Source organism: Euprymna scolopes, chromosome 42 (genome assembly GCF_053919585.1).
Source record: "Euprymna scolopes isolate OS-2025 chromosome 42, ASM5391958v1, whole genome shotgun sequence".
Lineage (NCBI taxonomy): Eukaryota > Metazoa > Mollusca > Cephalopoda > Sepiida > Sepiolidae > Euprymna > Euprymna scolopes.
The window spans coordinates 30717398-30742267 of record NC_136523.1 but is presented as its reverse complement, the minus strand read 5'-3'; the positions used below and the strand labels follow the sequence as shown (position 1 = coordinate 30742267).

The window sequence follows — 24870 nt, the reverse complement described above, 5'->3', positions numbered from 1 at the left end:
TGTTCCTGTAAGTGTGTATGTGTGTATGTTTGTGCCTGTACATGTGTCTGTGTACACAAAAAATATATACAATGAATCAAAATGGATCTTACCTATTGCTGCAGCTCTGGCTGCAGCAGCTTCTAATTTCCCAAGTACATGCAGGCTGTGCGCTCGCATTTCATGATACTTGATTACATATTCTAACTGGATAATTTCACGTTCTCTGCAAAAAGAGAAAGAAAACCATTATAGGAAATCGCCTGACCACCCATTCATTCACAATATCCGAGTGAGGGAAAAAAATATCCTCATCTTGAAGTTGTTTCAAACTTTTCAAGTAAATGGAAAAATTCTTCAAGACAAAGAGGAAAATATAAAGATAGATTTGAGAGACAGAGAGATAAATAAATGTTGTGTTATTCAAAAAATTAGCCAGAAAGCTAATCTGGGTTTGTCTGAAATCTGTACAACTTAGGCATACCTCCACAATAGACATAAGCACAAAAAATCTGTTGCACTTTTAAATAATATGTAGCAGGAATGTATGATTTAAAAATCGCTGTGTTGTCCTAGGATCTGATAGACTTTCCTTTGACTCATCTTCGCAAGCCCGGACAGCTAACTGTTCACCTCAGCCACTTGCAACTCCAACCCCCACTCTGTATCAAAGGTCTAGCCAGAGTTAGAAATCTATAGAAGTTGTTCTGATATTTTTGTCACAGTGATGATATTATGGGAAGAAATAGAATGAAGCAAATATTAGTGTGATTGCAAGAGTTAGGAGTGGATGAAGTAAGTTCAGGAACTTTTGTCATTACTAACCAGCAGAGCATTACCACTGTTGACCAAGGGAAAAGTTTATTAGGCAGCATGATGACATATAGAAGTGAAACCTGGCCAGTTAGGGTAGAAGATGTGTGTTGCATGGAATGGAAGTGTAATGTGAGTTTTAAAGACAAGCTTAGATTTTTGACTTCATAGGAAGATTAAAAATCTGAACATTAAAGGAAAATGTGTGCAGAATAGGAGACTTTGTTGGTATGGTCATGCTGAAAGAATAGATGAGAGTTCTTAGGTTAATAGATATAGAACAGTTAATCAAGTTCAGGAAATTTCTGCTAACCAGCAGAACGTTGCCATTGTTAACTAAGGAAGATGTCTAGCAGGTATATATTTGTCATTACTAACCAGCAGAGCATTACCACTGTTGACCAAAGGAAATGTCTTAGGCATAACATAAAGATTAAAAATCTGAACATTAAAGGAAAATGTGTGCAGAATAGGAGACTTTGTTGGTATGGTCATGTTGAAAGAATAGATGAGAGTTCTTGGGTTAATAGATACAGAACAGTTAATCAAGTTCAGGAAATTTCTGCTAACCAGCAGAGCATTACCATTGTTAACCAAGAGAGAAGACTATCAGGCATATGTATGCAATGTGATGCTGTATGGGAATGATACGATGAATGTGTGCTGTGAGTTTTAAAGGTAAGTTTAGTTCTAATGACCTTAGAGGAAAATTAAATCTGAACAGTATAGGGAGATATCTGCAGAATTATAAACTTTGATTGTATCATGAATTCAAAAGAACGGACGAGATTGCTTAAGTTAGATGTCAGTCAGTTGAGATAACAGAGTCAATTAGCAAAGGAAAACATGGGAGGAAGTTATAAAAATGAACTTTAGAGAAATGTGGAGAGCAAAGACCTGGTAAGAGAAAGGTTAGTTTAGATATCAATTTGGTCAAGTGGTCAAATATAAGAACTTAAAACAGATGTTTAAATCGATGATGATGATGACAATGAATAAAAATGAGGGTTCAAATTTAAGAAACAATAAATTTTTATTTTAATTATGCATGATTTATTCGCTGTAAAGCAGTTTAGGTAGCAGGGTCAGTTTACAGGAGAAAGCCACGGAAAATATGGAAGGATGTGATGAGAATGAATTTGAGAGAAACAAGGATAAATAAAAATGGCCAGAGATAGGTTAGTTTGGCAGTCAATTTCTAAAAGCCACCCAACACATGCCAGCTTATAAAATAGCCGTTAAACCATTATAACACAAAGAGGATTTGGTGCTGATGTGATTGCAAGAGTTCAGAAAACTTTTGCCATTAATAACGAGCAGAGTATTGCTGCTGTCAACAAAAGGAAATGCCTATCAGGCATGTGTGCAACATATGATGATGTATGGAAGTGAAAGATGGTCAGAGAATATTGAAGATGTGCTTCATGGAAACAAATGATATGAGAATGATATGATGGATATGTAATACGAGTGTTAAGGACAGACTTAAATCTTATCTTTCTAAATTTTTTAGATGAGGATTGATTATTCATATTATTTGGATTCTTTGGACTACTGTTCTCATCTTGAATATTATTTTCACAACATTTTGATCAAAGTAACCTCTGACTTTCTTCATGTGTATCTTGTTGAACTCAGGACTCTTTTTATTGAGCTTAGGGATCTGTCAAACTCAGAAGTCTGCACAGAATATCTGAATAGAACCCTTTATTTAATCCATGGGACTAGCATGCTCTCATTCTGTCAGCCATGACTGGGTAGAAATCCTCAGTAATTTGCAATTGTATTTTGAGTGTCACCCATACTGAGGATTGAACCTTCAACCTCCAAAAGAATTTGCAACTTTATCCACTACACCACATGTCCTTGTGGAGCCTTAAATCTTATGACCTCAAAATCTGAACAGTATGGGCAGATATGAGCAGAACAGGAGACTTTGTTGGTTTTGTAACATTGAAAGAATGGATGAGAGAAATTAGGAAAGTAGATATAGAATATATACAACACAATCACGTTGACACACTGCTTCTCACCAGGTCACCGAAGTTAAGCAACATTGAGCCTGGCCAATACCAGATGGGTGACCATTTAGGAAGGCGAGGCGCTGTATATACTGCAGGTAAAATACCAGGTTGAGAAACTGGCACTGTCTATCCTTCTCTCAAGGGTAGATGGGACTCTCCTGAGCCGTGATAGGCACCCCATCTAGTGATGGCGTCATGATAAAAAATACCCTTGATAGCCCTGGCAAAGCATCAAGTATTCAGCTACCGACAAGATTTGAATTACACTACAAACTCATGTAGTGAGTTCAATCTCGGCTACGGCCACGCTGGATGGATGAAAATATAGAATAGTTGAAGTAGCAGAGTTACTTGGCAAGGAAGGACAAGGAAAACATGAAAGGTGACCAAATCAACAAAGTCTCATGTTTAGCACAAATCCCACTATACTGTTCAAATTTAATTTTTTCCAAGGTGATCAGATTTAAGCCAGCTTTCAAGACTCACATTACACATCCATCATATTATTCTCATATTTTCCATGCAACACCTATCCTCAACCCTCACCATAATCAACTAAGAAAACATACAAAACCATAAACCAATCGATTGCTAAGAATAAACACTTTGAGGATAACCTTTCTCGCAAGCAGTACCTCCTCTATTACAGAAAAAAGAGTGAGCAAATTTATTAACCCTTGTGGCACCATCACTCACCTTTTGGTTGACTGGCAAGAATACATCCCAAATAGAAATGGCCAAACTTCTTTCCGTAAAGCCGGCTGAATGCCACCTGAAAAAAAAAAAAGAAAGAAAATCAAACATTCATCATGGATGGCGATAACCCCGTACCCACCCCATAACAAAAATTTCTCTAAAATCCGACCCTTTTTACTGTGGTAGAAGTTACATGTTAATGTCAGAGCTACCTAGGGACTCGTTTTTTTTTTTTTTTATACAAGGGAGCCACCACTCGAGTATAAAGGTTAATGAATGTAAGGTAGTAGTGTAGTAAGCGTTAACAGTGTGTAAATTGGGTAGAATTTGATTATTTAAGGAGACAGCTCAACAAAAACTTGTTTACATTGGACTTGAAGGCTACCATATTGTAATTGGTTGGGAAGCAGGCCAGTGGAACAGTGTTCTACAGGCAGGCAGTTCTAGGAAAGAAGCTTTGTTCATGGAATGTGCATTTAGATTTAGGCACAGATAAAAGGTAAGGGAAATTGACACAATTTTAACTTTTGGCAACATTCACTCAGAATGGGCTGACCCGACTCCTCCCATAGAGCACACAATGTCCCGAATGTACACAGACAACACAAAACCATCCACAGCAATCAAGATAGTAATAGGAAGCCAATCCCAGGACTAATGGTGAACGCCGTAGACCTGTGAACCAGAGGTAGGTTTGACATCAGCTTTAATGGTGTGCAACTAAGTCTTCAGCTGGTCTCCTGAGCATCTTCGCCAATCTTAGAGTTATTCTGGAGCTATTGCTTCGTGGATGAACTCTGTGTTATAGCATGCAGCGTGGCCGAACTACCAATGTCTTCTTTTTAAAAGCGGTTAGTTAAAAGGGGTAGTCTTGCATCACGTCCAGATTTGCATATTGGAGACAAAATGGTGCAGCAGACCTGCAGAATTAAGCAGAGGCAGCATAGCAACATTTTAAAATCCAGTTCATTCCACAGAAACATTTTCACTTAGGGGTGTTGGCAACCTTCACATGGTCCTTCCAATAAGTACTTGATATCCTTTTAGAAAGAATTCTTAATAGAAGATATAAGGGAACGAAATATCAACAAATCGTCATGAATGATGTTCAACAAACAAACGGCAGCAGCAGACATTTTGGGTCATCAGCAAAAGAAGTCTCTATTTTAATTATCTTCCTAGCTGGAATAAGTATATTTTTCAAAAAGAATGAATTCGAAATACAATAATTTGTTAAGGAGAACATTATGGAAGACAGAAAAATAAAAAACTAGCAAATTAGAATCAAATATCCATGTTTCAGATGCAATGCTACATAAGTCTAACTCACAGAATCCGACTAACTTTCCGTTAAGTAATCATTCCATCTTACAGGTTAATGAATAGTTGTAATAACGAATAGGACTTCAAACAGAGTAAACAATCCTGAGGCATGATCTTAATGAGCTCTTGAAAAAAATCCAATTCACTAAACTGTTGTGTGTCGTTAACGCGGTACTAAGTTGAACGGAACTTGTTTGTGCCAAGTTGAGTGCAAAGGTGTCAAACATAGGTTACCGGTGATATAGATCAAACCTATTGACTTCCCTTGACAACACGTACAGCTGCATGCAGAAAGGAGTTGCAGCATAATGTGGGAATTGATAAATACATGCATTGTACGTATTAGTTCAATATCTGGATAGATGTCAGATACCTCCAGTCCATTGCTTACATTTAGCATGCCGTTATCTAAAATTAACGATAAATATGTTTTTAATTATCTACATTATAATTCAGGTCATAACAACAACAGCAAATCACATCCGGACTGGTGCATCAACCGCAAGCTTCTCTCTCTTAAACAAGGTATAAAAAACAGTGTCTAACCTAACCACACTGTTTGCTAAGCTCCAGTCTCTGTCACATCACTGCAGTGTTGCATTTCTGTGTTTATTTTACAAGTACTTTCACAGAATGAGCTCCGATGAATTTACTGCATTTGTATCATCACAATGAAATTACCCTTGACCAACAAAATCCACCCCTTCACTGTGAAAAGCCCTAGATACTGAAAGATTTTATATCCTAATAGGTTTTTCCTGAAACAGTTTGCCTCTTCAATTCCCTCCAACCATATGAACCTACAGAAATCTAAATGTAATATGAACAAACATCTTGTTGCTCAACTCCTCCTATAAATCTGGTCTCTATCACAGTAGCCCCCTTACATTTAAGTAGCAATTAGAATAGTAAAAACAAAACAAACAAAAGAAAGGCTGGTACAGGTGATTGACTTGGATGACTTTGTGATAAATAGTAAAAATACGAATTCTACACAAAGTGGAGCTATTTTGTCAGAATGACAGTGAGGTTAAAAGGCCATTTTTTTTATTCAAAAGAAAATTCACTTTATAATATACTCAATCATTCACATATGATTGACGTCAAAAATTTGAATCAATTTGCATATTCATTTAAAAAACAAATAGGCTCTGTCTATCGCCCGGCTTCCATACTCCTTCTTTGCCTATTAGTCAAGCGCAGAGACACTATCTCGGTGATTCGACAGAAACACCCAGCGGTAGATCTTGTTTCCTGGCTAGGGCAACGAACGCCGTTCTTCCCCATTCCCAGCACACCCCACCCCTAAAACTGAACATTTGTGAGTGCTTGAGTATAAGATATGCCTGAGCGATTAGATTGGGTTGACCTTCTTCTAATGGGTTGAGGGTACCGGATTGACAGTTCCTGGCTGCTGTTCCCGACTGGTAGTACAGGAGCCCTAACTCTTTGGTAGCGCTTAGAGCGGCTGCTCCATGAACAGTTGAATAATATCGGGTTGTTTGTAGTGCCATGACGCGCATGGAAAGGGACCCTGCACTCATCCCCGGTGGGCTTTCCTGAGGCCACAATCCTAATTGGAGAAAGGTCAGCTGATGGTCTACTTGTGATGCATGTCTGAAGCTCTGCATAACCTCTTGTTTAGCTCCCCCTTACCGAAACTCTTAAAAAAAAATATGACGACAGTACAATTTAAAAATAAGCTTAAACCAGGATTAGGGACAAACAAATTCAACTTGCCTCCTCCCTTGAGGCTCTCATTCACAAATATCCGTGGGCTTAGAACTAACTTAGCTGATGTTGAAGCATTTCTCTTAACAAATACCCTGGATATCTTAGCACTAAGTGAGACTAACCTACACTCCTCCATTCCCTCTAACCACTTTAACATGCCTGGATATCTCCCACTCTGCCGTAAGGACTCTGACAGACATATGCACGGACTTGGAGTTTACATTCGTAATACCCTTCCCTTGACTAGAGAAACAAACCTAGAAACAGATGATCAAGCCTTTATGTGCTTTAGACTAAACATGCAACACAATATTAGCTACTATTATTTTCTCTACCGCTCTCCCTCGACTCAGGACTGCTCCATAATAAACGAAGTATCTGACAGCATAGACACGGCACTGTCCCTCGACACTAGCGCACAAATACATGTATTTGGTGACTTTAATGTCCACCACAAAAACTGGCTTGGATTCTCTACTCACACAGATGCAGCAGGCAGCACAACCCATAGCTTCGCTATATCTCACTACCTATCACAAATTGTTACGTTTCCAACCCGTTTCCCTGACCAGGAAGAACAACACGCATCACTTCTAGATCTGTTCTTGACCACAGTTCCCAATGACTGCATAACGAAGGCCCACAGCCCACTCGGGAACGCTGATCATGCAGTGATAATGGTTGAAATCGCCCTAAACTCTAGACCCAAAACTGAAGAGCCAGTGCTCAAAACAAGGAGATATTATAATAAGGCTGACTGGGAAGCCATCAGGGAACTAATTAGAGATGCTCCATGGAAAAATATTTTCTCTCTCCCTGCTGAACAATGTGCAAACGAGACCACTGACTGGTTCAAAACTGCAATCGAAGCGCATGTTCCCACTCTCCCCAATGGTTTACATCGACTTGTGCAACTGCCATTGCTCAAAAGCAGCATGCATACCGTAGGTTTAACCGACATCAGTCCAGTTCAAACAGACTGAAGTATATAGAAGCTAGAAATAACGTTAAGAAAGAAATAGCGACAGCTAAGAGAGAATTTACGGAAACCACTAAAAAGCGCATTGAAGCACAAAAACTAGGAACTCGAGACTTCTGGAAAATCTACAACAGTGTAGTAAATAATGGGCAATCAACAATTCCCCCACTAACCAACAATCACAAGGTTGTCTCCTCAGCAACCGACAAGGCTAACATGCTTGCCAGTTGGTTTGCCTCAAACTCCACACTGGACCCTTCCAACCACCCCCTACCTGACTTTCCTATGTGGACAGACGCCACACTAGGCGATCTGAAAACCACCCCTGCTCAGGTGCAGGCTATCATAAAAAACCTTGACACCTCAAAAGCATGTGGACCCGATCTTATCCCAGCTGTGCTATTAAAAAAGTGCTCAGCCGAAGTAGCTCCAGTTCTCTCCAAACTCTACAACAAATGCCTTAATGAAGCTTGCTTTCCGGGCTGTTGGAAAACTGCTTCTGTTGTACCAGTATTCAAGAATTCTGGCGAAAGGACAGACCCATCAAATTATCGCCCCATTAGCCTCCTCCCACTTTTTGCCAAAATATTTGAGACCATAATTAACCATGCTCTAGTCCATCACCTTACAGATGCTAAACTACTGACTGACAAACAATATGGATTTAGACAAGCCCGTTCCACAGCAGACATCCTAACTGTGATCTCTGAACGTATATACCATTCACTGGACAAAGCGGGGGAGGGCAGAACGGTAGCTCTAGATATATCTAAGGCTTTTGACAGGGTATGGCATGAGGGTCTCCTCAGTAAAATCAGATCATACGGTATCACTGGTAGAATACTTAACATAATTAAATCCTTCTTAGATAAGAGAAAAATCCAGGTTGTCCTCGACGGTCGTACATCTAAACAATATAATATAAATGCGGGGGTGCCCCAGGGTTCTATCCTTGGACCTCTATTGTTCCTGATATTCATAAATGACCTCCCCGACAACATTGCCTCTGAGATGGGTATATATGCTGATGACACTACACTCTATGGCAGGCACGACAGGAAGACGAATGAACACATTTCTAAAGAAATGGCAGAAACACGAGAGGAAGACCTCCAATCTGTAGTGGAATGGGGACAAAAGTGGTTGGTCGCGTTCAATGCTGCCAAGACTAAACTAGTTTCATTCAATAATTACAAGAAACCCTTTCTACCACCCATAGCAATGGCCAACGACTCTTTATCTGAGAGTCCATCTTTCAAACTCCTTGGCCTAACGTTCACAGGAAACATGAGTTGGAACAATTACATTGAAGGCATTGCCAGGGCCGCTGCAAGAAAGGTGGGCTCTCTCTACCGTGCTAGAAAACTACTAACACCCGAAAGTATCCTGTACCTCTATAAGGCCACCATTCGCCCATGTATGGAGTATTGCTGCCACATCTGGGCTGGTGCATCTGCTACTAGTCTCTCGCTCCTTGACAAGGTTCAAAAGAGAGTCGCAAACCTGATAGGCCCTGAACTGGCATCTAAGCTTCAGCCTCTGTCCCATCGACGAAATGTTGCATCCCTCTGCCTTTTCTACAAGTATTTTAGTGGTGAATGCTCTGACGAACTGCAATCACTTGTGCCCCCACGACGTGAGCACCCTCGACAAACCCGACAGGCTGCTAAATCCCACCCCCACACTGTAGAGATCCCTAGATGTAAAAGATCTTTTTACTCCAATAGTTTCTTCCCCAGAACCGCTAGACTCTGGAATTCCATTCCAGGTCCCTGCTTCCCCAACAGTACTGACGTGCAGAAGTTCAAGTGTAACGTGAACCGACACCTTGCTGCCCAAATCCCTACATAGTACCCCAGTAGTTGTTGCCCCTGATAGTAGCCCCCTACACCAAAGTGGCAATTTGCCTTGTTTGGGGTGAAAATGTAATAAAAAAAAAATAAAATAAAAAAAATTAATAATTCATGGGCTTTTTTGTTTTTATCTGGTGATTGTTTTCGTTTACCCAGTTTTATGGATGCATCTATATTATATTTCTTTTAGTCTGTCGGCCTATTTGTCTGTTTTACTTTTTCTCAGAAACTGCTGGGCTAAGCTAGCTGAAATTTTGTATGTACCTTTCATATAATGAGGTGTAGCGAATTAAGTATTATGGTATCCATTCAATGCACAGTTATGGATTAATAAGAAATAATACAAAATAATCACCATAATATCACATATACTCTAGAAGTTTTCTTGGAAACTACTGGTCTGATCTGGCTGCAATTTTGTATGAACCTTTGAGATGATAAGTTACAGCGAACTAAGTATTATGGTATCCATTCAATACACAGGGTAACCTTCCTCTTTCCGGAGACTTCTTAACACTATAACCACTGATTATCCCTTTGGTCTTGACAACATTAACTCTCAAACCTTTACTGAACTATCAACTAAACTCCAACCTCTGTCCCATCACCAAAACATGGCATGGTTGTGCCTGCTTTACAAGTATTTCAATGGCAAGTGCTCTGACGAAATCTGAGCATTAGTACCCTCTCGACAACATTACCCTCAACAAACCCGAAAATCAGATAAATCTCACCCCTACATTGTAGAGATCCCTAGATGCTGTAAAGCCTTCTACTCGAATAGCTTTTTACTTTTGGACTGCTGCACTTTGGAATTTATTTTCAGGCCCCTGCTTCTCTGACTGTACTGACATGCAGAAATTCAAGTGTAATGTGAACAAACATCTCACTGCCCAACTCCATAAATAGTATCCCTGCAAATCTGGTCCCAAATAGTAGCCCCTCATGACTAAGTGACCTTGTGCCTTGTTTGGGGATGAAATACCAAAAAAAAAAAAAAAAAAAAAAAAAAAAGCAAAAAAAAGACAAAAAAAAAGAAAGAAAAAAAAGAAAGAAAAAAAAGAAAGAAAAAAAAAGAAAAAAAAAAGAAAAAGAAAAAAAAGCATGACAAACTGAAAGTTTTATCGACATACCCAAGAAAACAGACTTCCTCAACAGTCTTTCATGCACAAGTCGTCCATCACTGTCGAACATTGCTAAAAATTTTTCTTCCGTGAGTGGAGAGATCCTTTCAGAAAACGGTGCTTCCAAGGTAAATGGCGTGTGTGTGGGAAGGTCCATGATGATATAGGAGTCATCGGCAGCCGGTGATTCATTGACGGGACAAATAGGTGGATCCGTCAGATTTCTAAAGGAGAGAAAGAAAGAAATTTTTAATTGAATTTTATTGATTATTGAATTTTATTGATTGGAAATTGATCAGAGAATGACAAGTCTCAGCAGGAACATTTCTAACATTCTCCCCACATATTAATTGAACACAATTTAAAATTAAAGTGTGACAGACTGACAAAAATGCTGAAATTAGACAGACCAATTAAAATCTTATTTTAAACTGAAGCGTAACAGACTGTATAAACATGCAAAAAACAAAAATTTATAGATACATATTACATCTTCTATATATATAAAAGCGAAAATGTATGTATGTATGTATGTACGCTTTTCCTCGATGTCCACAAAAGGCTTCTTTCAGAGAAGCGCTTGCTCGCTTCACAACTTCTTAAAACTTTTTATATCATCTATAAATTGCAATATCTCACACTTAACCACGGAGCTCGCCTGTCTATTTAATTTTATTCACTTTCAAACGTTAATTATTCGACATTTCCCGCATCTGCATGCGTTACATTCGATTTTCGGTATAAACAAAAAGCGAAACTCGACTCTAATTACTGGCCGAAAGCCAGTGGTCTCTAGAGAGCTAAGTAACATTTGGTCAATGTCGACTTCGTCATATCAGACAGTAGCTTTCATTTCGAGACGAGACGCTCCCCTTAATAAACAGGGAGCGGGTTTTTAAAAACAAACAAACCAATTTATTGACCTCATTAAAAACTGTCCCGCACAAAATGCTAACTGCTGAATACCTATCGCCGTCATGTCAATCAAAAACGCGCACCTGTTTTTTTTTCACACTTTACTATTTTCCAACTGCGCGTCAAAGCTTCGGTTTTTTTTCACGGGCACCTGTTTTTTTTTCACATTTCGGGTTTTTTTCACACACACCTACAAACATCCGGGCAACGCCGGGTACCCCTCGCTAGTCTATATATATAAAAGCGAAAATGTGTGTATGTATGTATGCATGCATGTTTGTATGTGTGTTTGTGTGTCCGCTAAAAACTTTCGACAGACAGAACAAAAATTCACAAACTCGGTATCATATTGAAGCCCCATCCTTCGCTTGAAAAATATCGAAAAATTGGCCAAAAATGTTCATTTTTCACTCCTAAATCAACAATTTTCGACAGGGGTGGGGGGGTCAACAAAAACCGTCCCCTCGTGACGACGAGCGGTTCTACGCATGCGTCAGATGACGTCATGACCTGATTTACTTTAAATAGTTGAAGAACTGACTAAATTTCATGTACGTCGTATTAGCTCAGTTGGTTAGAGCGTTGGTTCATTATCTAAACATTTTGGGTTCGAATCGTGGTGTGAGATATCTTTTCTTTTTTTTTTTGATTTTTTAAATTTAAATATTGAACCAGTGTTATTTAAGCCATTTTTCACGTAACGTTCGTTTTTCTGTTTTGTTTTTACTTCGCTTATCCACCCCCGACCACACACCCAAAAACACCTGGGTACCCACCAATTTTTTAAATTTTAATATCGAAGCAGGCTTATTTAAGCCATTTTTCACATTTTTTTTTTTTTGGTTTTAACGTTCGTTTTTCTGTTTTCTTTTTTTGCCTTACGTTAGTTTTTTTTGTGTTTTTTTTTAATGTTTTGATTAGCCCCCCCCCCCCCCCCGCTTATGTTTTAACATTCGTTTTTATGTTTTCTTTTTTTACTTCGCTTATAACAAACAAACCTGGTTATTGACCTCATTTGCTGAATAGCTATTGCTTACGTCGTCATCATCGTTGTAACGCTCTACGACTTCCGTGCGGGCACCTGTCAATTTGGTTCTTACTTAAATAAATTCAAACATCTTCCAGTAACTCATGGCCGAACGGTTCATGTTTTTTTCACATTTTATTTTCAAACTTCGCCTTAGGGCTTCGCCCCCCCCCCCCACATTTTTTTTTTATCAAGAGCACACACACCTCCAAACACCCGGGCAACGCCGGGTACCCCCGCTAGTATATATATAAAAGCAAAAATGTGTGTGTGTGTGTGTGTGTGTGCACATTTTGTGTATGTCTGCTAAAGGCTTTTTTCGCCGAGCTTCTCAGGGGGTAACTATGTCTTACAACTGTTTATATACCCCCCAGATAATAATATCTAGGATTTGCGAATGTGCGTCTAAATTTATTTACGTTGACTTTTACACAATTCTTGCTATTTCGGCCCCTCTCGTGTTCATTCAGCTTTTTCGTATAAAAGCGAAACTGATATAAAACTAAGGCACATTTCTCTCCCTATGGGCCGGGAGCGTCCAGAAAGCAATGGATGTATGATCAATGTCGGTGAAAACCGTCATATCAGACAATTGCCGTAATAAAGGGAGTTGGTTTTCCCCAACATGGGGAAACAAAACCAGACAAAGTTGGATAAAAAACAAACCTAAAAGAACTACCCCACAGTTAAAATTAAGTGCGGAATTTAATTTCCTTTGACCTAATTAAATTCACCGCGCACCTGCCACTTATGTGTTTATAAACATTAAAATGAAATTGTTTTTACTTACTTTCCTTTCGTGGGTGAGTGGTAAGTTATCAAGTTTTTTGCCTCAACATTCCAAAACTTTTTTTTATTTCTTTTCCGATTTTTTAAACAAGTTTTTTTTAATTTTATTTTTTCTTCTTTTTACATCATGTTCGCTAGCCAACAATAAGTGTTAGATGAATAGATTCCAATGCAGAAAACAGCAATCATTCTCCTTTTGTCAGAAACATCTCTTGGAATGTGAGGACTAAAGGATAAAATAACGGAAGTGAAAGTTATGAGACTGCCAAAAGTAAATCTAAAATCTACTAATAATAGTATTCAAACACACATGTACGTGACTGCCACACGTTCACTAGTGTAGTAGTCTCAATTAATTGTCCATGAAAAAACTGTTTTATGTTCTAAAATCTAATTTATAAAACTCACTGTGTGTGTGTGTCTTCAATTTTTCAAAGTGCATCTCCTCTGATATGCAAGGTCTTAGAGCGGCAAGAGGCAGATCAAATGATTACTTTCTTGTGGATCGTTGCTTTATGAGTTTCTAGGCAATAAAAATATGCACTAAAGGGTCAAAATTGAAAAAAATTGACACTTGCCAGGCGTTAATCAACTAAACATGATATTTGTATGCATGCACAAATACACATACGTTATAGTTGATTTATTTTTTAACTATTTCACATCCATCTGACGATAGCTCAAATAATAACGACTAAGGTTGGAGCACTATATGCTTTGATTTTGAGTAACAGATGACATCCAAGTCATTTTTTTTTTTTTACTTTTGAAATTGCTACTATATATTAGGTACAATATAATATATAATAATCAATGGAGAATTGACTCTATAATAATAAATTCAAAATTTGCATAAATTAAAATATCATATTTATTCTACGACCGGACAACACCAGGTGCTCAGCTAGTAATAAATAAACAAAAGGAAGCCTTTTCACAAGTAATAATAGTATTGTTCTTTCATTTTTGTGTCCCATGAGCAGCACTGGCACCAAAAAGTGCATCACAAAAAGAAGCAACGTTTCTGAATTTTAAAGTTGAGGATTGGTTATTCATATTATTGGAAGAATCCAAATAATATGAAAAAGAAAAAAACACCTGATTAACAAACTACAGACAGATTCTCAGATTGTAAAATCCTTCTCATTGGTATCGGGTTATGCAATAAACATTTTTCTATATGGCATTAATCTGTAAATGTATCACGCATGATTTCTTTAATCACAATTTAAAATAAAACAATGAAAAAGACACCACAAAATAATCATTTAACATTCTAGCTGTTCGTGCACCAGTTCAGATGTGATTTTTGCTGGTATGTTTAGCGTAAACATTTGTTTTATATGCTGGCATGAGTTAAACAGCTTTTAGACATTAACTTATAAACTAACTCATCTCTGTCCATGTCTTTATATATCTCTTTATCAAATTTATTATTATTATTTTTTTTTTTTTACAAAGGTGTCACCACTTATCAAGGCGAGAGACCACTCGAGGATAAACGTTCATAAGTGTACAGTGGTCAATGGGACAATGTTGTAGTAATTGTTAGTAATGAAAATTTGGTGAATTGGATTACTGAAGGGAGCGGCTCATCAAGAACTTGTTTATATTGGACATGAAGATGACTATATTATAGTCACCAGAAAGCAGGAAAATGGAAGAGAGTTCCACAGGTGTGCAGTTCTAAGAAAGAAGCTTTGTTTGTGGAATATACGTTTAGGTTTAGACACAAATAAAGAGTGGGGGAAATTATTGATAGTGGTTTCAGCTAGACGAGTGTTTCTCGTGTAAGTTTGGCAAGGGAGGACCATAGATTGGAACTCAGATGAGCACTTGCCATGAAAATAACAATAAAGCAAAGATAAGCTTGCAATGCCTCTTCTGTGAGAAAGACGTTGCGGGGAAGAGAAAAAGGCATCACCCACTAGGCTACGAATATAGGCTATTATCACTTCCTCCCATGTTTTCTGACCCACTACTAGTGATGGGACGATTAAATATGTTTTATGACCTACTGCTAGTGATGATAGTTTAAAATTAATAGATATTCATTATTTTATCATTACTATCAGCGGAAGACGACTTTGCTTTACACAAAATCTAATAATAAAAAAAGTCAATTAGAAGGCTTGTTTTTGGCATCAGAAAATAGGCAGAAATTTTTCCAATTTCGATACCCCCAAATGTCCCGATTCCGATTAATGGTCCCAACACTACCTACTACTCCAACTGTTCTACATCTATTAACCCAAGAAGTCTCATCCATTCTTTCAACATGGCCATACCCTCAAAGTCTTCTATTCTCTTTACTGTTCAGATTTAATTTTCCTTTAAGCCTGTCTTTAAGGCCCACATTACACGTCCATTTTATGATTCAAAAATTTTTCTCTACAGCATTAATCTGTATCATGCATTATTTTTTTTTTAAAATAAGATATTGAAAGAGACGTATCATCAGTTTAATGTTTGTTTTACATACTGGATGGCTTTTAGAAATTGACTTACAAACTAATTTATCTCTGGCCAGGTCTTTATTTATCCCTCTATCGCTATCAAATCAATCCTTATCACTTTTTTTTTCTGCATTTTTATCCCAAACAAGGCACATTGCTACTTTGTTGTAGGGGGCTACTACCAGGTACATAAGCATCAGGGGTACTGTGTAGGGAGTTGGGCAGCAGAATATCGGTTCACGTTACATTTGAACTTCTGCATGTCAGTACAGTTGGGGAAGCAGGGACCCGGAAGGGAATTCCAAAGTCTAGCGGTTCTGGGGAAGAAACTACTGGAGTAAAAGGCTCTCTTATATCTGGGGATCTCTACTGTGAAGGGGTGGGATTTTGCTGCTTGTCGGGTTTGTCAGGGGTATTTACATCGAAGGGGCACAAGTGCTTGCAGTTCGTCAGAGCATTTATCGTTAAAGTACTTGTAGAACAGGCAGAGGGATGCAACATTTCGTCAATGGGACAGAGGCTGAAGTTTAGATGAGTGTTCAGGACCTATCAGATTGGCGACTCTCTTTTGAACCTTGTCTAGGAGCGAGACACAAGTAGTAGATGCACCAGCCCAAAGATGACAACAATACTCCATACATGGGCGAATGGTAGCCTTATAGAGGTATAAGATACTTTCGGGCGTTAATAGCTTTCTAGCATGATAGAGAGAACCCACCTTCTTTGCAGCAGTCTTGACAATGTTCTCAATGTAATTGTTCCAACTCATGTTTTCTGTGAATGTTAGGCCGAGGAGTTTAAAAGATGAACTTTCAGATAAAGAGTCATTGGCCATTGTTATTGGTGGTAGGGAAGGTTTCTTGTAATTATTGAAGGAAACAAGTTTAGTCTGGGCAGCATTGAATGTAACCATCCATTTTTGTCCTCATTCCACTACGGATCGGAGGTCATCCTCTAGTGTTTCTGCCATTTCTTTAGATATGTGTTCATTTGTTTCCCCGTCGTGTCTGTTATAGAGCGTGGTGTTGTCAGCATATATACCCATCTCACAGACAATTTTGTCAGAGAGGTCATTTATGAATATAAGGAATAACAGAGGTCCAAGGATAGACCCCTGAGGCACTCTCGCATTTATATCATATTTTTTAGATGTACGACCGTCAAGGACAACCTGGATTTTTCTCTTATCTAAGAAGGATTTAATTATGTATTCTTCCAGTGATATCGTATGATCTGATTTTCTTGAGAAGACCCTCATGCTATACCCTGTCAAAAGCCTTAGATATATCTAGAGCTACCGCTCTACCCTCCCCCGCTTCGTCCAGTGAATGGTATATACGTTCTGACATTTCCATTAGGATGTCTGCTGTGGAATGGGCTTGCCTAAATCTATATTGTGGGTCAGTAAGAAGTTTAGCACCTGTAAGGTGATGGACTAGAGCTTGGTTAATTATGGTCTCAAATATTTTGGCGAAAAGTGGGAGGAGGCTAATGGGGGGGGGGCGATAATTTACTGGGTCAATTCTTTCGCCAGAATTCTTGAAAACTGGTACTACAGAAGCAGTTTTCCAGCAGGCAGGTTTACGACATCAACTGTTCTACATTTACTAACCCAAGAAATCTCCATTTTTCAACATGGTCATACTTTCAAAGTCTTCTGATGTGCACATATTTCCCTATACTGTCCAGATTTAAACTTTCTCTGAGATCATCAGATCTAAACCTTTCATTGATGATGATGATGATGATGATGATGATGATGATGTTTGTCCATTGCTTGCAAAAATGACTGTGATCATGCAATTATTCTGTGGGTTCAGAAATGGCTTGTTAAACCGATTCAAATTTTTTTTTTTTTTTTACATGGAGGTTACAACTTATCAAGGCCCGAAGCCATACAGGATAATCAATATTAATCAATGGGATAGTATCATAGTAATCGTTAGTATTGGAGATTTGATAAAGTGTCTTACTTAAGAAGGCGGTTCATCAGGAATTTGTTTATGTTGGATTTGAAGACATCCAGGTTGTAGTCAGGTGGGAAACAGGCAAACGGAAGAGAGTTCCACAGTCGTGCACTTCTAAGAAAGAAGCTTTGCTCATGGAATCTATGCTTTGATTTAGGCACAGATAAAGAGTGGGAAAAATTATTGACAGTAGTTTCAGCTAGACGGGTGTCTATCGTGAAAGATTGGCGAGGGGGGACGAGAGATTGGAGCTCAGACAAGCACCTGCCATTAAATTAACGATAAAACAAAGACAGGCTCGCAACGTCTCTTCTGTGGGAGAAAGATTGCAAGGAAGAGAAAAGGGCATCCCCACTAAACCACAAAGTCTATTCTGCACTTTGTCAAGGCAGGATAGGCTGTTTTTAGCAGCTCCTGCCAAGATGTGGCAGCAGTACTCCATCCTTGGACGTACTTGGCTTTTATACAGATAGAGAATTGCATCAGTAGTGAGATATCTTCTGGAGCGGTAGAAGGATCCCACCATCTTCCCAGTGACCTTGGCAACAGATTTGATGTACATTTCAGATCAGGAGTAAAGGTCAAACCCAGAAGCTTGTCAAAACATGGAGCCTCCCAAGACGAGAGCCATCCATTTCAATTGATGCCAGATAGATGAGGATCAGAGCGTTGATGATGTAAAGATAGGAGCTTGGTTTTAGATGTATTAAAACTAACCAGCCACCTCTTCCCCCATTGTACCATGCGCTCAAGATCAGAGGAGAGAGAATCAGAGAGAGCTTTGTCATTTACGGCCTTTGATATGTTGCCATAGATGGTCGTGTCATCGGCATAAATATCAATGAATGGTTTAAGTATGTGTTTTAGGAGATCATTGATGTAGATCAGGAAGAGAGTTGGGCCCAGGATGGACCCCTGAGGGACTCCAGCATTAATACTGTGGGCCTTTGATTTCTGCCCATCAACCACTACTCTTATGAGCCTATCAGAGAAAAATGATTTAATAATTGAGAAAACATTTCCAGTTATACCATAGCTAGAAATATTGTGAAGTAGGCCCTTATGCCATACCTTATCGAAGGCCTTTGATATGTCAAGAGCAATTGCCCTAGAAAGGAGGCCTTTGTCGAGAGATTCACTAATCCTATGAGATATAACCGTTAGCACATCTGCAGTAGATCTAGCAGAACGGAAACCATATTGCATGTCACTAAGAAGGTTATTTCTGCTAAGGTGGTTGACTACTTCTCTATTTAATATGGATTCCAGCAGCTTACTTATGACACACAGGAGACTTATTGGTCTGTACTGAGAGGGAGATGACTTTTCACCTGAATTCTTAAATACAGGGCATACTGATGAGGTTTTCCAGGGTGTTGGAAAGCACTTCTCCTTAAGGCAACACTTAAACAGTTTTGTGAGTATGGGGGCAAGTTCTGGTTGAAGCTTTTTCAATACTATAATTGGAAAGCCGTCAGGGCCAGTTGCTTTACTGGAATCAAGGTTCTTTAATAGCTTGGTGACCTCATGCACAGATATTTGTATGTTGCATAGCGTGTTGTCTGTTATAGGAGGAAATACAGGGAGTTGATGGCCTTCGTTGCATAGGGTAGAATTAACTGCAAAGTTCTTGGCAAATAGTTTGGACTTGTCTGATGCTGACAAGATGACCTCAGGTCCATTGATGATGGTTGGGAAAGAACGCACACTTCTGTTCAGGATCCTATTTGTTATTTGCCAAAACTGGTGAGAACCAAGCCGCTGATCAGCTACTTTGGATTTAACAGACTGAGCATATAGCTCTCTTGCATGTTTTATTACTCTTTTACAGTGGTTGCTGGCAGTCCTGAAAGCAGCTTTAGTCACAGTATATCTATTACGTTGGTAGCTATGGAAAAAGTGATTTCTGTGCGCGATGGCAGCAGCACATTCTGGGGAGAACCATGGCTGGCTGTTAGGTTTTTGTTGGAATTTTTTGGATGGTATGAATCAATCTATACCTACAATTAACCATTCAGTCAGGTGCGATACTACAGAGGACACATATTTCCCACATGTTGAACACCTGTGGGATGATTCTGTATCAGAGGTGTTGACTACTCAGTCTTTTCTAATTTAACGTTTTCTCTTGCGTTCTTCATTGCAGCTGACGTCACACACCAATCGTATCATTCTTATATCATCTCTCATTTTAAAACATGTGCTCAACCCTCACTGGCCTTGTTTCAAAACAAATAAAATGAAAGATCTATTTATTTGATTTTTCTATTTATTCACCTCAAACAAGGCACAGTGCTATTAAGTTGTAAAAGCCTACCACTTAGACTTGAAACCAGATGTCTGTTCATATTACATGTAAACTTCTGCATGTTAGTACAGTCAGGGAAGCAGGGGCTCAGGATGGAATTCCAAAGTCTAGCAGCTCGACGGAAGAAGTTATTTAAATAGAAGACTTTACGGCATCTAGGGAGCTGTATAGTGTAGGGGTGTGACTTTGCTGCTTGTCTGGTTCGTCGGAGTATTTACTTTGAGGGGGTACTAGTGCTCGGAGTTCATCCAAGCACTTGCCATTAAAGTACTTGTAAAACAGGCACAGGAATGCCACATTCCAATGACGAGACAGAGGTTGGAATCTAGCCGATAATGCAGTACCTATTGATATAACATATTTTTGTGATTATTGTTTTGATAAACAAAATAAAATAGGTCATGTGGTCATGCAACCATGACCAGTTTGTGAATGCATGCGTGCGAAGGGTGACATTTTTTGTCACTCTGATTCAGGTTATTTATATTAGATTTACCTACATATCTATCTTTATAAAATTAGGTATGTTTGCATGTATATATATATATATGTGTGTATGAACAGGATTCACTCATAAACAATTTAACCAACACTCATGGGTTTTAGAATACAGCTGCTAAAATACATGCATATGAGTCCAAATACAGTCTATATTTAGTTTAATTTAGTTTTTCTTTTTTTTTTTTTTTTTTTTTTTTTTTAACTTATGTTCACCCCTAACAAGGCATATTGCCACTTGGACATAAGGGGTTACTATTTGGGACCATGCCTACAAAAGATTAACACGTTGTTGGTTTACATTACATTTAAACTTCTGTATATCAGTACAGTCAGGGAAGCAGGTAGCAGGAAGGGAATGTTCTGGAGAAGATAACAGAAGTAGACGCAAATCCCCCTCAAGAGAACTATGAGGCTAAATCCCCTCTTAAAAGTTTAAATATATCCTATTTTAATGAAATTTAAATCATATGGATGGAATTCTCCAAGGAAGATAATAAAAGTGGTCCCAAATTTCTATGTGCTCTCTCTAAGGAAGTTGGAGGGGGGGGGGACCTGCTTAAAACTTTAAATATGTATATCTAATTCTAATGAAATTTATGAAATTTAAACGATATGTTTAAGACGCTAATTCAGATGGTTTTCCAAAATTTCAGTTATTTCCAATTATATAAGGACACACAAAAAAAAAAAAAAAAAAAAGGAACAAGGTGCTATGAGTTTAGTGAAAAAAGCCATCACATTCTTCATTAAATCCCAAGCATCGTCAGGTCTTCCTGCCAGTCATTATATAATCTCACAACAGTTCTATCACTCGTTGGCAAGGCTGGGGGAATCGCATGTAATATTATATGTGCAAGGATTATTGATCCCCCTCTTCCCGGCATCTTTTAATACAACAATGGGAAGGGGGAGGAGTACTTCTTGGGGGGGGGAGATGTGGAGTAGCAAGCAATGTCCATATTTTTATTTTAGTCTCTGTAGGTAACAATAACACTTAAAAGGTTGCAGTAATTAATGAAACTGACCGACATAAAAATATTAATCAGAAATATGTATTATAACATCACAATCTATTTTGACTTTGTGAAAACCCTGGACTTCACAATCCCTGTAAAAACATGAGAAATGTCAAAGTTAAGAAATATTCACAATGATTTAAATTTCTGGTTGCAATTACTAATAAAAGTTACTTTTCTACCTACATGGTTCATTATTTTTTTAGTACTTTTAAGTAATTTTAAATGCTTTTTATTTCATCTATCTAAAATAGTAAATAAAATAATAAAGCGCAACTGACGAAATATTACTTTTTTAAAGTACACGCAAATTCATTCACAATTGTGAAATTATTCAAAATTTCAGACACAAAGCACAAGTGCAACTGAAAACAAAATGATTTTTTAAAAATATGCAATACTATAAATCATTGTGAATTTATTTAAACGGTCCTTTTAAACAAGAAATATGTAAAATAAAAGGGTTCTTATGCACTTATGTTACCGTGCTATTTTCTAAATGGTATTTTCAAGTTAAATTCAAGTTTTACCATATCTTTTTGTTTATTAAATTGTTAGATGAAAATACAGAATAGTTACAAAACACCCGCCAGTTCGGTAACATAAGTGCACACAACTGAAAATAGAATGATTTGTTTTTTAATAATTACAAATTTAAATCATTGTGAATTTATTCAAACGGTCCTTTATCTCACTAAGTCACCCCCCCCCCGCTCCAAAAATATATATAATAAAATGATTTGTATATTGTAAACTGCTTCAGCAATTTCCGGGACTGACTCCATAAAAAAAAACATATATACATATATAAAATGAAGTAGTGATTAAATAGTATTAAAAAATGCTATTTAAATAGTATTTTCAAGTTAAATTCAAGTCTTATGATATCTTTTTTGTTTATTAAATTGATAGGTGAAAGTACAGAATAGTTACAAAACACCCGCCAGTCCAGTAACATAAGTGCATAAGTCCTAATAAACTGATTTTTAATATCGTATTTAGCTAAATCCATAACAAGCGGCACTTGAATGAATGGTTTATTTTATTGTTGCTACACCATAATCACGTGATTAAAATGTTAGCAGACAAAAAATTGGGAGACAAAAGGATTAGGAGAACCAAAAAATATTTATTATTAATTTTAGATGGCGACATACTGAATGTAAGCAATGGACAGTTGCAATCTGGAGATACTGAACTAATACGTACAAGGCGTGTTTGAATCAATTCCCATTTTATTTATGCCGTTATATTCATTTATTTACAACTGAATGAATTAGTTCGACCAAGTCATAAAGGGCTTATTTTAAGTGATTTAGATTGAAATAGAGTTCGCTATTAGTTCCCAAAAATTATTTTTTATTTTAAGCCATGCAATGCATAAATAAACAGAATTACAAAAGATAAAAAAAAAACATTACAAACACCAAGTCATAACACTGAAACAAATTACCATGAAAAAAAAAAAAAAGGAATCATCATCATCATATTTATAAATAAGTTTAGAAAAAAAAGCTAAGGATAAATTATAACTCTGTCCTTTAACTAGAAAACTCTTTACTTGAATGGTATTATATATTATTTTTTTTATTGGAATCCTTTGAGATTAGTAATTGGTGTATTTATTTATTTATTTATTTACGGACTGTTATCCTCATCTTTATAGTTGTTGTTTCACCACGTTTCTGGTGATTAACTGCAATGGGATAGGAATGCGGAGTCTCATAACTGTATCCCCATTAATTACTGCCTTCCATAGTTGTTGTCTTACCACGGAGCCCATGGGACAGTGGATAGAGGTGTTGAATTTCTAGAGTTCCGGGTGAGTATTGTCTGAAGATAGCGGTTTCAATCCTAACCAAAAGCAGGCCAGAGGATTAGTTAGCCAAAACATGGTGAGACAACAACAACTATGGAAGGCAGTAATTACTGGGGATACAGTTACGAGACTCAGTATTCCTATCCCATTGCGGTTAACCACTTGAAGAAGGTCAGAGGATGAGTTGGTCGAAACGTGATGAAACAACAACAACAACTATGAAGATCAGGATAACAGTCCGCAAATAAATATTTACTTAAAATATCGTTTTTCCTCGGATAGTCTCTTTCTCGATTTGCTTATAAAGATGGCGACTACATTTTGCAATCGAATTTTTATTTCCGTGTTTCAAACTGTTGTAAATTGATCGTTTTAAAATTTGTTTGAGGAAATTGACTTTTAACGGTCCTGAACATTGTACTACACTGGCCAATGTTCCTGATCAAACTTTAGTATAAAAAATTTTAATGTTCAAAATCATAAAAACCACATAACATTTCTTAACCCTATTACTAACCCTAAGTTCTGGTGGCAATACGAAATATAAATAAAAAATAAATAGCATTAGAAAAAACAAAAAACAGAAAAGGTATGCGCAGACTGGGTGTAAGAGCCACTAAAAGTCAATTTCACCGTGATTGTTTTTTTTTAAACATAGTTTAAATAAAACACAGAAACATAATTTAAGTAAAGATAAGTTGTTAAGGAGAAATTTTAAAACCCATTTTATGTGAGTGAATAATTAAAGATAAGAAAATCAAACCTTGAAGAAAAAAAACTCCGAAATTTACTGAACTTAAAGGTCATGAACTTTGACAATAAAAACGAGTTTAGAAAAAAAAACCCAAAGGAATCAAAACAAAACTGTTTGTGTCTCAACAAACAGGAAAAACAAGAAAAAAGTGTTTTTCTTCCATATCCGGTTTTGTTTGAAAAAGGGAGGGGCATTTTAAACATTAATCTCTATATTTTTATAGATAAAATTGTCTGAATAGTTTTATTTTTATCAATAAAATTGTGTGACCACTTCTTATGAGTCTGGGTGTGTTTTTCATGTCAACATAACTTTGACAATTGGGGTGTTAAGTAGTTAACGACTGAATTGAAAACTTGGGTATGTCAAGTTAGAATCCAGTTCGTTTCACAGAAATAAAAACACTTTCATCAAGAAGGCCAACATTTAACTTTGTGTTTAACTTCCTGGAAAGGGAGTAAATAAAATAACTGTTACAATTTACATTTTTTTTTTTTTTTTTACTATTAATCGAATATTTATTAAAACCCAAATTTTTTAAATCTTATATTTAAAAAAAAAAAAAAAAAAAATACAAAATGAAATCCAGCAGGATGCATTTCGGTTTATTCATAAAAATGGTCAGCCATATTTATTTTTTGTTTAATATTTAAAAAATAAAATGAATTCAAAATTTTCTACTGTGATAGCTTTTTTCCTTTGAATTTTCTCCCTGCTCTCATGACCATAACAACATGCAGAAATTTAAATGTAATGTGAACAAACATCTTGCTGTCCAACACTTCATGCAGGC

The 24870-nt window shown here is 37.3% G+C and overlaps 1 protein-coding gene across 2 annotated transcripts in view; it reads right to left on the bottom strand.

Moving 5' to 3' along the window:
* The window catches only part of LOC145266990 (small G protein signaling modulator 1-like), a 78258-nt gene that overhangs the window by 36878 nt on the left and 16510 nt on the right, over positions 1-24870 (bottom strand). Inside the window, exons 1-4 of one of the 2 annotated variants that reach the window (XM_080122839.1) lie at positions 24087-24213; positions 10535-10749; positions 3513-3588; positions 93-205 (exon numbers count right to left, since the gene is read on the bottom strand). In XM_080122839.1, coding sequence (XP_079978965.1) covers positions 93-205; positions 3513-3588; positions 10535-10749; positions 24087-24130 — 448 coding nt within the window. In that variant the 5' untranslated portion in view covers positions 24131-24213. Of the gene's footprint in view, positions 1-92; positions 206-3512; positions 3589-10534; positions 10750-24086; positions 24214-24870 lie in introns of those variants that run through there. The other variant, XM_080122840.1, reaches the window with a different exon arrangement.